The sequence below is a fragment of the Vulpes vulpes genome, chromosome 12, assembly GCF_048418805.1.
Source record: "Vulpes vulpes isolate BD-2025 chromosome 12, VulVul3, whole genome shotgun sequence".
NCBI lineage: Eukaryota > Metazoa > Chordata > Mammalia > Carnivora > Canidae > Vulpes > Vulpes vulpes.
In genome coordinates this window covers 51,836,409-51,850,837 of record NC_132791.1, presented here as the reverse complement: position 1 = coordinate 51,850,837, position 14,429 = coordinate 51,836,409, and the positions used below count along the sequence as shown (strand labels likewise).

Sequence of the window (14,429 nt, the reverse complement as noted above, 5' to 3'; positions counted from 1 at the left end):
TTGTCAGTCACCTGCAATCTCAAGTGCCCCTCCTCCCCCACGGCCTCCTGTCTCCCTCCTCCTCCCTCCCGCAGGCTCCCTGCACATGTGGCTGTGCTTGTGCCTATGTGAGGGCCACATACCTGGCGAGCCTCCCCTGGTAGCAATCCCGTGGTCCTGGGCGAGCCAGCCCCACCGAGATTCCTGTCAGCCGGCCTTGTTCTGGGATGTCTGGGGCTCCCCAGCCTAATCCCTGTCTGCACCCCTACTTCCCCTCGCTCAGGGCTCCCCCTCCTTAGCCCTCAACTTCGCTTCCTATTCCTCGGACCAGATCCCTCCAACTTCTGGGCCGGACCAGATCCCTCCAACTTCTGGGCCGTCAAGCCTGTCAAGCCTGTCAAGCCTGTCGAGCATCTCTATTGGTTCTCTGCCCTTTCTCCCGTCCCCCTGCCCCCAGAACACACTGTGCCGCATGGGAATTGTCCCGCTCAGTCTCCAGGATTTGACTCTTTCACTTTCTCCCATCTCCAAAAGCACATCCTCCCTCCCTGTGTCCTTCCAGTCATGGCGCTCTCCCAACCCCATCCCCAGCTCTCCTTTCCTCTGCCACTGCTCAGTCTTCCTTGCTTCTTCCTGCTCTGGCCAGGCTCCTGCCACCACCTTGTTCCAGGACTATCTGCCAGGGTTACCAACAGCCTCCGTCTCCCTACATCTGGTGGCCATTTCTCCATCTTCATCCTCTGGCCTTCTCAGCAGTGGTGGCCACCCTCAGACATGCCTTCGGTCTTAAAATACGTTTCTTGTGGACACTCAGACCACACATCCTCCCTTAATACCCTAGCTCTCCTGCTCCCTCTGTGAATATTCCTTGGCCCTCGTGATTGTCAGTTCACCACACTTGGGCTGACCTCTCAGTGGTCTGCTCCACAGCTCTGCTCCGTATCAGGAGGCTGGTCCAGCCCACACTTCCCTTCTGACTTCCAGCATCTCATGCCCAACACAACCACAGGCCCAGGCCTGCTCCCCCCACAGGCTCCCTGGTCTCCACAAATGCCTCAACACCAGGCAGTCTAGCCTAAGATAACTGGCCAGGAGCCCTCCTTGCTCTCCTCCCCTCTCCTCACCCACATTCAAGTTCACTCTAAAATTTACTTACACCAAAGCAACTTCATCAAAATATAAAACCTGCTTTCATGACCGATCCCTAGTTTGAGGCAACTTTGTTACTTGATTCATTCTTTCACTCTGATTTTTTTTTAAGAGAACTTTTTATGTTTATAATCAGAAAAAACAATAATGACAGTGTCAGGAATCTGATAGCCTGGGAAAGCTTTCTAAGGTGGTATCAGTACTAAGTCTCCACAAGCCATCACAGAAGAGGAATTCTACAACATTCAGTGACATGTAACTCTATTAACCAACGGTCTTGAGAGAAATCAGAGAATTGTGGATGATTCCAGGGTGAGATGGGAACAAGGGGGGTCACATCGTGGCCAGTGTATCAACCAGAGTATGTTGGCATTGTTGGGATTCTCACAGAAAGAACCATTCCTATCTTCCATAGCAAGAGCCTCCAGACACTACTGATTGTGTCATGTACCTTACAAGGGAAAAAATTGAGCACTTACCTGCACTATATTGTATTTTTCATGTCTCATTCATCTATCACTGCATATTATGAAACAGACATAATCAGAATTTCTAACAGGATCAAAGAGCATACCAGTAGAGGGGTACTTGGCTGGCTCAGTCAGTAGAGCTTGCAATTCTTGACCTCGGGGTTGTAAGTTGGAGCCCCATGTTGGGTGTGGAGGTCACTTAAAAATAAAAACTTTAAAAAAATATCTGTATAGATATGGATATATATCCATGTATGCAGTGCTATATAAAACGTACATTTGAGGATTCAGCCCCCAGAGACTTGACTATTCCCCCAAGCCTGGGAATCTCTGTGGGTTTTTGTTTGTAAGTAGGCCCCACACCCAGTATGGAGCCCAATGTAAGGCTTGAACTCACAACCCTGAGGCCAACACCTGAACTGAGATCAAGAGTCAGATACTTAACTAGCTGAGCCACCCAGACACCCCACTGTGTTTTAAACCAGCGACGCAAGGGATCTCAATGCCAGTAATCCAGCTGGGTTTGCCTTAAGAAAATTTTTTGTAAAGTTTCAGATGATTTTGGATTTTAACAGGAAGTGATTATCTTTGAGAGGGACATCTACAACTGTGAGCCTCATCCTATCTTTAGAGATTAGTGTTAAGAGTAAGTTTGAGGATAGCATGTTTGGAAAATTTTTATTTTATTTTTTTTAAGATTTATTTATTTATTCATGAGAGACACAGACTGAGAGAGAGAGGCAGACACAGGCAGAGGGAGAAGCAGACTCCTCACAGGGAGCCCAATGTGGGACTTGATCCTGGATCCAAGGATCATGACCCGAGCCCAAGGCAGGCGCCCAACTGGTGAGCCACCCAGGCATCCCTGGGAAATTTTTAAAAGCCAGACCTTGACTGATCTGTTTTTAGGCTGGACACGTTGACTGGTTTGTTTTGAGGCCTCCAAAGATTCCATCTGTCTTCACCCCCACTGTCTCCATGCACACCAGGCCACATGGCTGCCAGGAAGGAAACAGACCAGGATACAGGAGAATAATGTTGGGCTGGTTGGATACAGTAGACAGGGAAGCCCTTTTTCAAGGTAATGTTTGAACCAAGGACTAAGTCCAGCCTTGGGAAGAACCTTGACTATATACCAAGGCCCTGAGGCAGAAATAGGTTAAACACAAAAAGGATGAGACTGGAGGGCAGTGTAGCTGGAGCCTAGAAGGCTATGGGACATGGGCTGAGAGGTGCCAGTGGGAGGCCATATTGGGCAAGGCTTTGAACTGGGCTCTGATTTCTTTTTTTAAGTGTGATAGGAAGGAAGCTATGTTAGTTTCCTAGGCCTTCTGTAACAAAGCATTACAAATTCAAAGACTTATACAGCAGAAGTGCATTTTCTTACAGTTCTAGAGGCCAGAAGCCTAGGATCAAGGTGTCGGCAAGGTTGATTCTGTCTAGAGCCTCTGAGGGAGGATCTGATGGCTTCCAGGCCTCTCTCCTAGCTTCTGATTGCCGGCAACCCTTAACATTTCTTGATTCATAGACTCCTGATTCCATCTCTGCCTCCGTCATCACATGGCTCCTATATGTCTTTACATGGTCTTTTATAGTGATACCAGTCATTGGATTTAGGGCTCATTCATACCCGGTAAGACCTTATCTTAACTGATTATATCTGAGGTTCCAGACAGACCTGAAATTTGGTAGGGGGCACTGTTTAGTCCAGTAGGAAAACCAGCAGAGGTGTTGAGGGAAGAGGATTTACATTTCAAGATGATGGTTGGGGATCACAGCGGGGTCAGAATGCCTGCCTGTCCGGTGGGGCGGGCAGATGCAGGGGACTAGGCAGTGGAGGGAGCTGATGGGAATGAGTTCCATTCACCAGGGACTGATGGGACTCGGGTAGGCTGGCTCTGGGGGCGAGTGAGGAGGACCTGGGTCCTGAGGGTGACTCCAGGGTCTCAGCACGTACACCCCACCCTGCCCCCAGCAAAGTCCCTCCCAGATTCCCCTGCCTGGCCTTATTCTGAATCCTCATCCCCAGCCTGTGCCCCTCTGTGTGATCAGCTCCCACTCAGCCTGGCTGCCCCTTCTCCAGGAAGCCTTCTCACCACCCTCAAGTCTGGGTCAGGGCTGCCTGGTCCTGTCAGTACTTGCTCTACATCTCTCTGCCCTGCTAGGTAGGTAGGAAGCCCTCAGGAGAAAAGGACCTCCCCGACTGTATTGCCCACTACTGAGCCCAAGGCCCAACACCACATGAGTTCCCAGAGCCACAGCTTGTACTTAGGGATGTGTGGCTACGAGGAGGTCCTGAGGACATCCAGGATTTGAAAGGAAGCAAAGACCCCTAGGCTGGGCCAGGTTGCTGCCCCTGGGTAGGGTCTCGGATGGCCTGTGTCTATGGTGTAAGCTGGGTGCAGACAGCAGTGTAGAGTGCTGCTGAGCCAGTGTTCTGAGATTTCTTTCACTACTAGGTTCAGGAAGGAAGGGAAGGATGCCCGTGTCTGCAGAAAGATATAATCACAGCTGCCCCCCAGGCCTGGAGAAATGGAGGTCATGTTGATAGGCAGGGGCTCTAGAACCCACAGGTCTCCCCTAGGTAGCTTAAGGACGTGAAGCCTGAACTCAGCTTTGAAGATGGAACCCAGCCACAGACAGAGGTACTAACCTGGTGGGACCCAGAATTCCGGCTCACAGCTTCTGGCCAGCTGTCTCAGCTTTGGAGACTCCAACCTGAGCTGATGATGATGCCAGACCAAGGAAATGTCTTGAGGGAGGGGGCCTGGTCTTAGCTCCAGCAGTGTGATATATTCTGAGAGCAGCAGTGAGGGGATGGCACACTGGGGCAGGGTGCCAGGTGGACGGGGAGCAGCATGCCCCAGGCTACAAGTGCTTCCTGAACAGCTGCAGAGTGGGTCTGTGTCCCATGAGCTAAGCAAACTGGTCTCCCAGGCACTAGATACTACTCTTCCTAGGGAGTCGGAGAACCCCCTGCCCTTCCCTTTAAGGACTTCTGTCTTGGCCAGAGCAGGTGTGGGCTTGGCTCGGGTCCTACTGCAGCGGGTGGACATGGGTCGGCCTCAGCAGGACCCAGGTGGGTCAGAATCTCTTCTGCTTTGTATAGCATGGCCATTTGTGTCTCGGAACAGGAATTGGGTTTGCCATAGTGCTTATGGCTATGGAATATCTTTGATGGAAAAGGCCTCAGACAGAGGGCAGAAGGATGGACTTGGTGACCTTGCCAGGCCCCCGCGAGCCTTGGGGCGCTGTGTGTATAGGGGAGGGCACAGCCACATTGGAAGGGCCTTGAAGAGGGCAGCATGGCAGACTGGGCCGGGAAGTTAAGGCCAAGAGGAGAGGCAGGTGGGGTTACCAGCCTGAGCTCACTAGACACTTTGCCCTGCCTGCTCTGTCTCTGTGGGGGCCACAGGGTCAAGGCTATGCTTGGCCTGTGTTTTGGACCAGAAAACGGTGACTCAGGGCTGAGGACACACTCAGGGCTTAGGAATTGATTCCCAAACATCCCAGGTGGGTTAAACAGTGGTAGCCCCCCAAAGTTGGGAGGTCAAAGGTAGCTGCCCTGTGAGTAAAGTGGGAAGTTTCTCTCCTATCTCCTCAGGTGAGAAATCTGTGCTACATGGTGACACGGCGTGAGAGAACAAAACATGCCATCTGCAAACTCCAGGAGCAGATATTCCACCTGCAGATGAAGCTGATTGAACAGGACCTGTGTCGAGGTAGGCACCTTCCCTGCCCACCACCAGCCCCTGCTCAGTGCACACACTCTCAAGGGGCTGTGTCCCAAGCGGAGGGGGGGGGCGGGCGGTGGAGGGGAGGGCTGTCTTCAGGGCCTGGTGGGGGCACACATATGAAGCCAGGGGCCCCTGGCCCATCCAGGGACCCTTCATAACCAACTAATAGGCCAACCAAGATGGGACTTCCCAGGGTCCTGGGTGTGTGTTGGTGACAAGGAGCCAGACATGGGACTGTGGGCATCAGGCCTGTCCTAATGGGCCTTTCTGGTCCACTAGGGACACCTGGGTGGTTCCAGGGCCATAGTGGTTCAGGAGTAGATGCATGTGAACGGTGTGGCTCTAGGCTGCTCTTGGGACAGGAAGGACCGGAAGTGGTGAGCTTCCCTGAACTGTGCCTCCATGTTGATCCTGAATCGGGCAGCTGCCCCAGAGATGGAAGAGGACCTATGTGTTCTTTATCTCTGACCTCATCTCATATAATTTAGATGTTGTACGAACAGGGATTTTTTTTGTTTATTTTTGTCTTAAACTCCTGTTGTCACAAACACTTAAGAGATCTGTAAATCAAAGGCCAAAGAAGCTTCAGCATTGCTGTTATCTATTAGTTGTGTGGATAATACCAGACACAGGGCCCTTCCCAGAGTGTTTACATGTGAAAAGGGCATCACTTAACTCAAAAAATGGTGCTCTGATATTGAAGTACATGTAGCTGGATGGAGAGAGATGATAAGTCAGGAGCTGCCATGGCCAGTTCAGCCTCTGGGTCAGGCTGGGCCCGGAGTGGAGAGGAACCAGAGCTGCTGGACCAACCCCAGAACGAATGCCTGAGGACCTGATGCCACCCCACTTTGGCCCAAGCCAAGCTACCTCGTGTGCACTTTGGGATCACTACTCACTCTGGCCTAAGAAACCAGCACTGCCAAATACAGGTGTTGGTTCAGGCCGGATCATGTCCACACAGAAGGCAGAGTTTACCATGCATCCCCAGGACTGGCAGCTTCCTGGCCGCCACGGCTATGCAGACTCCCTCTTACCTGGTGATTTTTTTAGTGAGCATGACCTGAGTGTAGACGGCATGCCAGGCCCTGCTGCAGGGCACATTGCCATGGGCTGAATTGATAGAGCTCCGGTCCTTGTAGAGCTCACCATCTGGGAAAATAAAGGCAGGTGGTACCCTAGGGGCTGCAGTGGTGATTTTGGAGCAACAGGTCAGGCTTCCTGGGACCTCACTGTGGCCACGCATCCAGCTACAGAAGGAGAGCTGCCCACAATCAGGGCGACAGAAAGTGGCAGGGCACATAGTACCCTCGGGAAGCATGGTCAAGAGCCGGATCTCTACCCCCGTATTGAGTCTGGGAATGTTTGTAGCTCCTAGACCTGAGTGGCAGCTACAGGTAGCCCTTTGTTCAGGGCAGGTCATTTGGAGTGAAAACTGGTTTGCCTCTGCCTGAAGTCGATGCCCTCGGTGTTAGGACACTTGGCCCCCGGGATGGGACATGGCTACGAGCATATTGTTGAGGACCGGCCAGACAACTGGAGAAGGCTTCCCAGGGCAGTGATATTTGTGCCATGAGCTGAACCAGGTAGTAGAGGGCAGGACGATCTGAAATTGTAGAAGCTAGAGCCTGTTTTTTTAGAGAAACTGGAAGGAGGCTGGTATCACAGCAACGGGGGCCAAAGGACATTGTCTCAGGTAAGGTTTGGGGGGTTGATGGGGTCAAACATACAAGGTCTTGTGGCCTCAGAGAACTCAGACTTTCCTGAGGACAGTGGGGGAATCTTAGAATTCTAGTCTCCCTCCAAAGTATGTAGGCACTGGTCCCGTGTCAGAGATGAGGCTTCTGAGACTCGGCCTGAGGTTGCACAGGGGATTAGCTGCAGAGCTGAGGAGATCCCATTTCTCTCAACCTCCTTGTAAACCTTTATCTGGGAAGCACGCCAGCTTCTGGCTGAAAAGCTAGATTTCTGGCAGCTGGGCCTCTCCCTACAGATGTCCTCCCCTGCTCCAGTGTTCTCTGCCTCCCTACACCTATGTGGTCATGGGCCAAAGGGATATGGGGGCCAGGTGTGCACCTCGAGTTGGCCATCTGCTGTGTGACCCCAAGAGTAGAACAGGAGATTTGCTCAAGGGACTGACCACTGTGGCAAAACTAGAACCCGTGTCTCTCGACTCCTCAGATAGTGTTCTGTCCATCTTTGAGTCTGGCTCCTCAGCCTAGCATTGATGGCCCTGTCCTGGCCACTCACCTCCACCACCCTTCCCACCCACCAGGAAGGAGTCCCCCCAACACCTAGAGGCCATGTAGATCAGACTGCATTCCAGGTCCTACAGGGTGTCCTCCACCCTCTCCAGGCCACTCAAGGGCAGCAGTAGGCGGTGCCTCCTCTCTTCCCCACCTGCTGTCCCTGACTCACAGGAGCCCCACTTATCCCAGGTGCCCATGGCTCTGCTCCCGGGGCCTGTTGGCAGTGCAAGGGGACCTAAAAGGGGAGGCACAGGAGAGAGGACTCCTAGGATGGCCTGCAGTGATCGTGGTTTTGGTTGAGCTGCTTGGGGTAACCACCTCCTTCCTGCTCTCTCTTCCCTGGCACAGAGGGATCTGGGAGGAGAGCAAAGGGCAAGAAGAGCGACTCGAAAAGGAAAGGCCGCGAGGGCCCAAAGGGCAGCCCCGAGAAGAAAGAGAAAATGAAGGCGGGGCCCGACTCAGTCCTGGGGCAGCTGGGTGAGTGAGTGGCCACACTGGCCTGGCAGACATGGCCAGCCTCACAGAGTCCCTCCACGGGCAGCTCCCAACTTAAGACCAGCGGGGTCTACCGGCACCTCCGTCGCACAGAATAGGAAGCCCAAAGGGCTAACTAACCAGGCCTTTCCGTGCCCAGGCGCTCACACCTTTTAGCTGTAAAGGAAACCAGGTAGGGTCTCAGAGTCCTGCCTGGCATCCCAAGAAATACCCTTTTTGTAGACTTGGAGACCCCAGCCTGGGGCTCAGGAGCTTGCACACATTCCTCTAGCCAGAGTCCTGGATGCCAGATTTTTCTGGAGGCCCTCAAGGGACCTGTAGACCTTCTAGGCCCTTGCAGAACGCAGCCATCATCTGCCAGAATTCTCCATCTTGCTCCCACCCTGCTGGCATTTCTCCAGTAAGCCCTCCCTTCAGCATTTAGGCCCCCAGCTCTGGGCTCTGGGCTGTCTCCCAGCCATCCTGCTTCCCCTAAAGCACTTCTCAGGGATGACTGTGGAGTCTTCCAAACCTCACCTCCAGCAGGGAAGCCTCAGGTCATCAGTCTCAAGAAGGGGACCACTAGTAGCAAAAGGAAAGCTCAGGATTAACCTCTGGCCCTGACACCCCAGAGGGAATTTCTGCCAAAAAGCACTTCACTACCCTGTTGATGCCTGACACGCCTACCTAACGTCTCTGCTTTGGAAGCAGCTCTCATAAAAACCCAGTGCCCCCTGGTGGCTTGAGGGCCTTTCCCTTCATTCCTCCATCCCCTGCATCCCTAGGATGGGGTGGTGGGCAGAGCTGGCTTCATGGGTGTGTACTTAGGCAACCTCAAAACTCTCTTGCTCAGTTCAGTGCCATACTCATTACCTTGAAATATCTTAATAATTTTTGAACAAGGAGCACACCTGTTCACTTTGCATTCTGCTCCACCAGTCATGAAGCCGGTTCTGGGAGTGGGTTGTCCTGGGGGAGAGGGGAATATGGTGTGAACCCTCCTCTTTGGTGTCATTGGCAGGAAGGATCAGCAAATCAGGATGTCTCAGTTGGGTCTGTCACAGAGGGAGGAAGGGAGGGAGGGAGGGAGGGGCCCAGTGGCTCCCTGGGGACAGTCTGAGAGGGCTTCCTGAGAGAGGGTGGGACTCACACCTGTAAGCATCTCACTTGCCTCCTCTCTCACCTCGGCCAGGCCTGTCCACCTCCTTCCCCATCGATGGCACCTTTTTCAACAGTTGGCTAGCTCAGTCAGTGCAGATCACAGCAGAGAACATGGCCATGAGCGAGTGGTCACTGAACAACGGCCACCGTGAAGACCCCGCTCCGGGGCTGCTGTCGGAGGAGCTGCTGCAAGACGAGGAGACACTGCTGAGCTTCATGCGGGACCCCTCACTGCGGCCCGGGGACCCTGCCAGGAAGGCCCGGGGCCGCAGCCGCCTGCCTGCCAAGAAGAAGCCACCGCAGGATGGGCCTGGCTCACGGACGACTCCAGACAAATCTCCCAAGAAACCCTGGGGCCAGGAGGCAGGCAAGGCAGGGCAAGGGCCAGTGGCCAGGAAACCAACGCGGCGAACGCCCTCCCACCTGCCATCTAGCCCTGCAGCTGGGGACTGTCCTGTTCCAGCGGCCCCCGAGAGCCCTCCTCCTCTGGCCCCCGAGACCCCGGACGAGACAGCCCCAATGGCTGCCGACTCGAATGTCCAAGTGCCTGGCCCTACAGTGAGCCCCAAGCCCTTGGGCCGGCTCCGGCTGCCCCGCGACAAGGGAACCCAGAGATCGCCAGGTGCCAGGCCTGATGCTGGGACAGGACCGCCCTCCACTGTCGCCGAGAGGCCCAAGGTCAGCCTACACTTTGACACTGAGACTGATGGCTACTTCTCTGATGGGGAGATGAGCGACTCAGATGTGGAAGCTGAGGACAGTGGGGTGCAGCGGGCCCCCCGGGAAGCAGGGGCTGAGGAGGTGGTCCGCATGGGGGTCCTGGCCTCCTAAGTCACCCCTACCCCATCCCGGGCCCTGCCCTGGTCCTCTCGTGAGGCCTCAGCCCAGTCACAACTGCCATTTCCAATCTCTGCTGAGTGTCTCAGACCCTTGAGACTGCCACTCTGTCGTGGTTTTATTTTTAATATAGAGAGTTTTGAATTCCACACTGTTGTCTTTCCTCTGTGCTGGCCTAGGACAGTAGGATTCCTTCCACGGCTCTGGCCGCAGGGACCATTGCAGGTCCCATGCACCATCCCTGCCGTGGTAGCGCCCCGTCCCGGTCCTGGCCCCGGCCCGTGCGGCGTCACTGGGCTCCTGGCTAGATGCACGCAAGGCGAAGAAGTGCTCAGGACTCCAGCCCGCTGCCACTGGGTGACAGACCGTCGTTTGGGCATTATTTCGTGGCCCAGGGCCTGCCCCGCCTTGCCCCCAGAATCCCACTGGGGTCCATCTGGGGGGTCCTGCTGCACTCCACTGATCCCCAAGGAAGTATACTAAGTGATACCCAGCCAGAGTCTACTCACTGTCACAAGCACAACGAGCTTATATAAGAAAGCACTGAGCGGGGGGGCGCAGAGGGCCCGCTGGTTCCAGAGGAACCGCAGCTGTTCCTGATCAACCCGCATCATCCGAGGCCTGCCCGCCCACCCCGCGACCCTCCACTCCCTTGCTGCTCCGGCCCTGCCAGTGCCCAGCCCGGCGGCTCTGAGAAAGGGTTCCTAGAATCCTTCCTGAGCTGTGCCATTTACTCAGGGGACTCCCAAACAGCCAGCCGCCACTGCCGGTGGAGGCTGCAAGGGAGGGCCAGTGCCCAGACAGGGGCGTGGGGCTTAGACTCACCCACTTAGAGAATTGCTCTGCAGCTCCAACTTCCTTCCTTCCTTTGGGGCCAGTCTCGGCCGAAGTCTGGTCACTCCCAGACAGCTGACCTGACCAGACCAGACCATTTGCCTTTTCAAAATTTCCAGTCCTGCTATGAGACGAGCTTCTTCCTCGGTTTCCTTTTGGAAACTCCTCCTTCCAATGAGCAGTGGGATCCCGGGGCCTGTGATGGGCCGTGTTGGCCTGCTATGGCTATTTCAAGTCTTGCTGGATGATCCTGGTTCCTCCGTCCCTGTGAGCCCTTAACTCCTCTCCTGGCTGTGCCCTCCCCACCCCACCACACATACACACACCCTCCCTGTCACCACCACCCACCCACCTTTTCCGTCCCACCCTCTAGGTCCCAGGTAGTTGCTCTGAAGAGTTTCAGTGGAGTGGCCCCAGGGTGATAGCTCAGGGAACAAACAAAAAAGGAATTCAGTGAAAACGTGGGTTTTTTCTTTTATTAATTACTCCTGGGTCACTTCCACCTACTGGGGAAGCCAGAACTTCTCCAACAACAACCTTGCAAAAGTCCAGTGAATCAGTCGAATCATTCTATGGATGCCAAAGAATATTTTGACCATAATACAGCACAGCCTGGACCTGACAACTTGTCACTTGGACTTTTTTTTTTTTTTTTTTTAATGGAGTTCTTTAGCAACAAAGTGTAGAGACATGTTCATTGCACACACCCAAGGAGACTGAGCCCAAGCTCTTGGAAGAGGATGCCGTTCTGCTGCTGAACTGTTGGAATCGGGAAGCGGGAACCAGCTGTTGGATTTCGGATCCTGGGCTGGGCCCACTGTGAGCTTTCCTAAACTCCGAGACTCTTGGGGGGTGGGGAAGAGTACTGACCGCAAAACCAGCATGGCAAAAGTTTTTACCATGTGGTTCCCCACCCCCATCCCCCACCCCCCCAGTACACAACACTCAAATCAGCGGGATGGGGAGCAGCTTGACCACCCACCCCCCGACTCCAGAACTTTCAAGGTACGACAGTGGCATTGTCATTGACACTCGGTTTCATGTGAATTTTAGCAAAACAGGAAGCAAAGATAGGACTATGTTCAGAAGATCGGGCAAATTCGTCCAGTGGGAATGGACTCGGGACGGGCTGCAAGGATTCTGGGCGTTGGGATGGCACAAGCTACCATGTAGAGTTTAGTCCGCCTGCCTCCTTGGTAGTAATGGCCAGTGCAGTGTCCGCACCAGCGGCCCAACCCTCTTCTCTGTTTACTGCCTTTGAACAGCCCTCCTTCCTTCCCTATGCTTTGGGTCACAATCTTGTTTGTGCTGGGTTGCCCGGTCTGACCTCGCAGGAAGCAAAGGGACAAGCTTAAAGAACAACCAAACTGCCAGGGGTGGGGTGCCAGGAATGGCTCAGGCCCAAGACTCCACACTTGCCCCCTCACCCTTTAATGCATCTTGAGGCAGAGTCTGGGCTCCCTGGGGGTGGAGAGAACTGGGGAGGGAATGTAGCCTGGCTGGTGAGGGTCTGGTCTGGGTGGGCCAGACGGGGCAGTCAGCACTCTTTGGGGGGCCTTTGCCCAAGCTGGCCTCTGGATTGTCTTCTGTGTTGGCTCTTGGCTTTGGACTGGACTCTCTCTGGAGCCATGTACTTACACTGGGCCCAGGTCTGTTTGGCTAGCTGGTGAGAGAAGTGGGGAGCCCCCTCACTCCCTAGCTAGGCCCTAAAGCTGTTCTTGCCAGGCAGCTGTCCACCTCTAGGATGTCCAGCAAGGCTCCACAGAGTACCAAGGATGCTGGTCCCCACCACTCATTTCCTCCATTAGCTACGGCCTCTTCACTCTTTTTCTGGTCTGTGTCCACCATGTATGTATACAGCTTTGCTACCTCCTGGCATTGAGGTTGGAAGTAGGGAAGAAGGCAGGAGGCCTTTTGCAGGCCAGAGGCTGAAACCGCTTCTGCGTGACCACACCTGCCCCCACTCACTGGCCCTCTTCTGGGAGAGAGAAGCTGCTCTGTTCCTCGTTCTGTCATCCCCATTTTCAGTCCTGGCTGCACAGCTCATCCTTCCCCCTCATCACAGCAAGAAAGGATAAGGTGCAAGGAAAGTATTTTTATGGATCAGAAATGTATTTTAAAGTGAGTAAGAAGAAAGGTAGAAGGGTTTATTTTATTAAATGAGCTCTCTGACTTTGTGACCGTGTGTGAGCATTTCTAACTTAAGGGTCTCAATTTCCTTAGAGAAGCCACTGAGGTTTCCAGATGTGGATGCTGGGCTCTAGGTGTGTGAGCATGTGCCAGGGCACATCCCTCGTGTCCATGTGCATGCATGTCTGTGTGTTGTGTATGGGCATACTGGGGGGCTTGCTGGGGCAGATTCTAGAGAATCAGCTGCCCAATACTAACACATTGGCAGCAACTGGACTTGGCGTTTCCTTGCTCACTGCCAATGTAGCCATCTTCTGCCCATGCCTGGAGCTCTGCAGAATGGGTCTGGATGCCTGCAGCAAGGCCCTGGGGGAGGCCACCTCCCTTGTCCCTGGCCCAGCTGGCCACATTGGCCAAAGAGCCAGGGCTGGAGTCTGGAGTATTTTATATTCTGCCTCTGGTTGTTCTTTAAGGCACTTCCTGCCACCTTGTCCCTCAGACGCACAACACTCTGTGCTCCACAAACGACTTGGGGTTGGGGAGTGATATGAATGTCACAGGAGGAGACACCTTCTGTCCTTGTTTCAAAGAAAGTGATGTGCCATTTGTTAATATACAAGAGAAATATTGAAAATATATTGAAAAGAGCAATTTTAAATTATTTTTGGCTTATGTTGCAATATTTATTTTCTTGTATTAGAAAAGATTCCTTTGTAGAGAAAAAATGTATTTTTCATTAATGCAAAGACCTATTTCTCCTTTTTGTACATCGTCCACGTTCGCGACCCTTAATGAGCAATAGAATGTACGGCCGCGTCGCTGTGGCCAGTGCCCGCTGTGCCCTGCATGATTCTGTGTGGCCGCTGCCGCCTAGTTCCAGCCCCATCCTGTCCTGCTCACTCATGGGGGTTTCTAGACCCCGGCCCCCAGCCGGGCCCGGGGCTCCAGGAGCCCTTTGCACTCCTCGTGTGTTGGCAAACGCAGTTAATAAAGCAATGTTTTCTGTGCTGGCTGGTGTGAGGCTTTGTTGCGGAGGGGAGAGGGCTCCTCCCCAGCGGCAGGCTTGCCGAATTGGGACCCAGTGCTACCTCCAAAGGCCCCCTGATAGGGACGGTCCTGGTGAGCGCTCAGTGTGCCCTGGAGGCTGTGCTCAAGGGCAGTATTTTGTTTGCTCCTCACTGGCAGCATCCACCAGGAAGGAATCCCAGTGGGTGAGGGAGGCACCCGGAGCCACATGCTGATAAAGACGTGAAATTCAGCATCACAGGCAAGACTGCTGGACTCTTCCCCCCTGCCGTGAGCCACCTACCAGGGACAGTGGGAAGGCTTGCAGAGAACCTTGGGCATCCGTCCCTACATCAGGCGAGGTGCTGGCCCAGGTTTGTCCTCATTCGTGATTTCCCTGGCAC

At 54.0% G+C, this 14,429-nt stretch overlaps 1 protein-coding gene across 17 annotated transcripts in view; it reads left to right on the top strand.

Annotated features, from left to right (window-relative positions):
• Positions 1–14,027, top strand: part of JADE2 (jade family PHD finger 2) — a 52,106-nt gene extending 38,079 nt beyond the window's left edge. For all 17 annotated transcript variants that reach the window (XM_025994896.2, XM_072728577.1, XM_025994894.2 and 14 more), the window contains 3 exons: positions 5,203–5,320; positions 7,933–8,061; positions 9,251–14,027. In XM_025994896.2, the coding sequence (XP_025850681.1) occupies positions 5,203–5,320; positions 7,933–8,061; positions 9,251–10,050 (1,047 nt within the window). In that variant the 3' untranslated portion in view covers positions 10,051–14,027. The remainder of the gene's footprint in view (positions 1–5,202; positions 5,321–7,932; positions 8,062–9,250) is intronic.
• Positions 14,028–14,429: the final 402 nt, after the last annotated feature.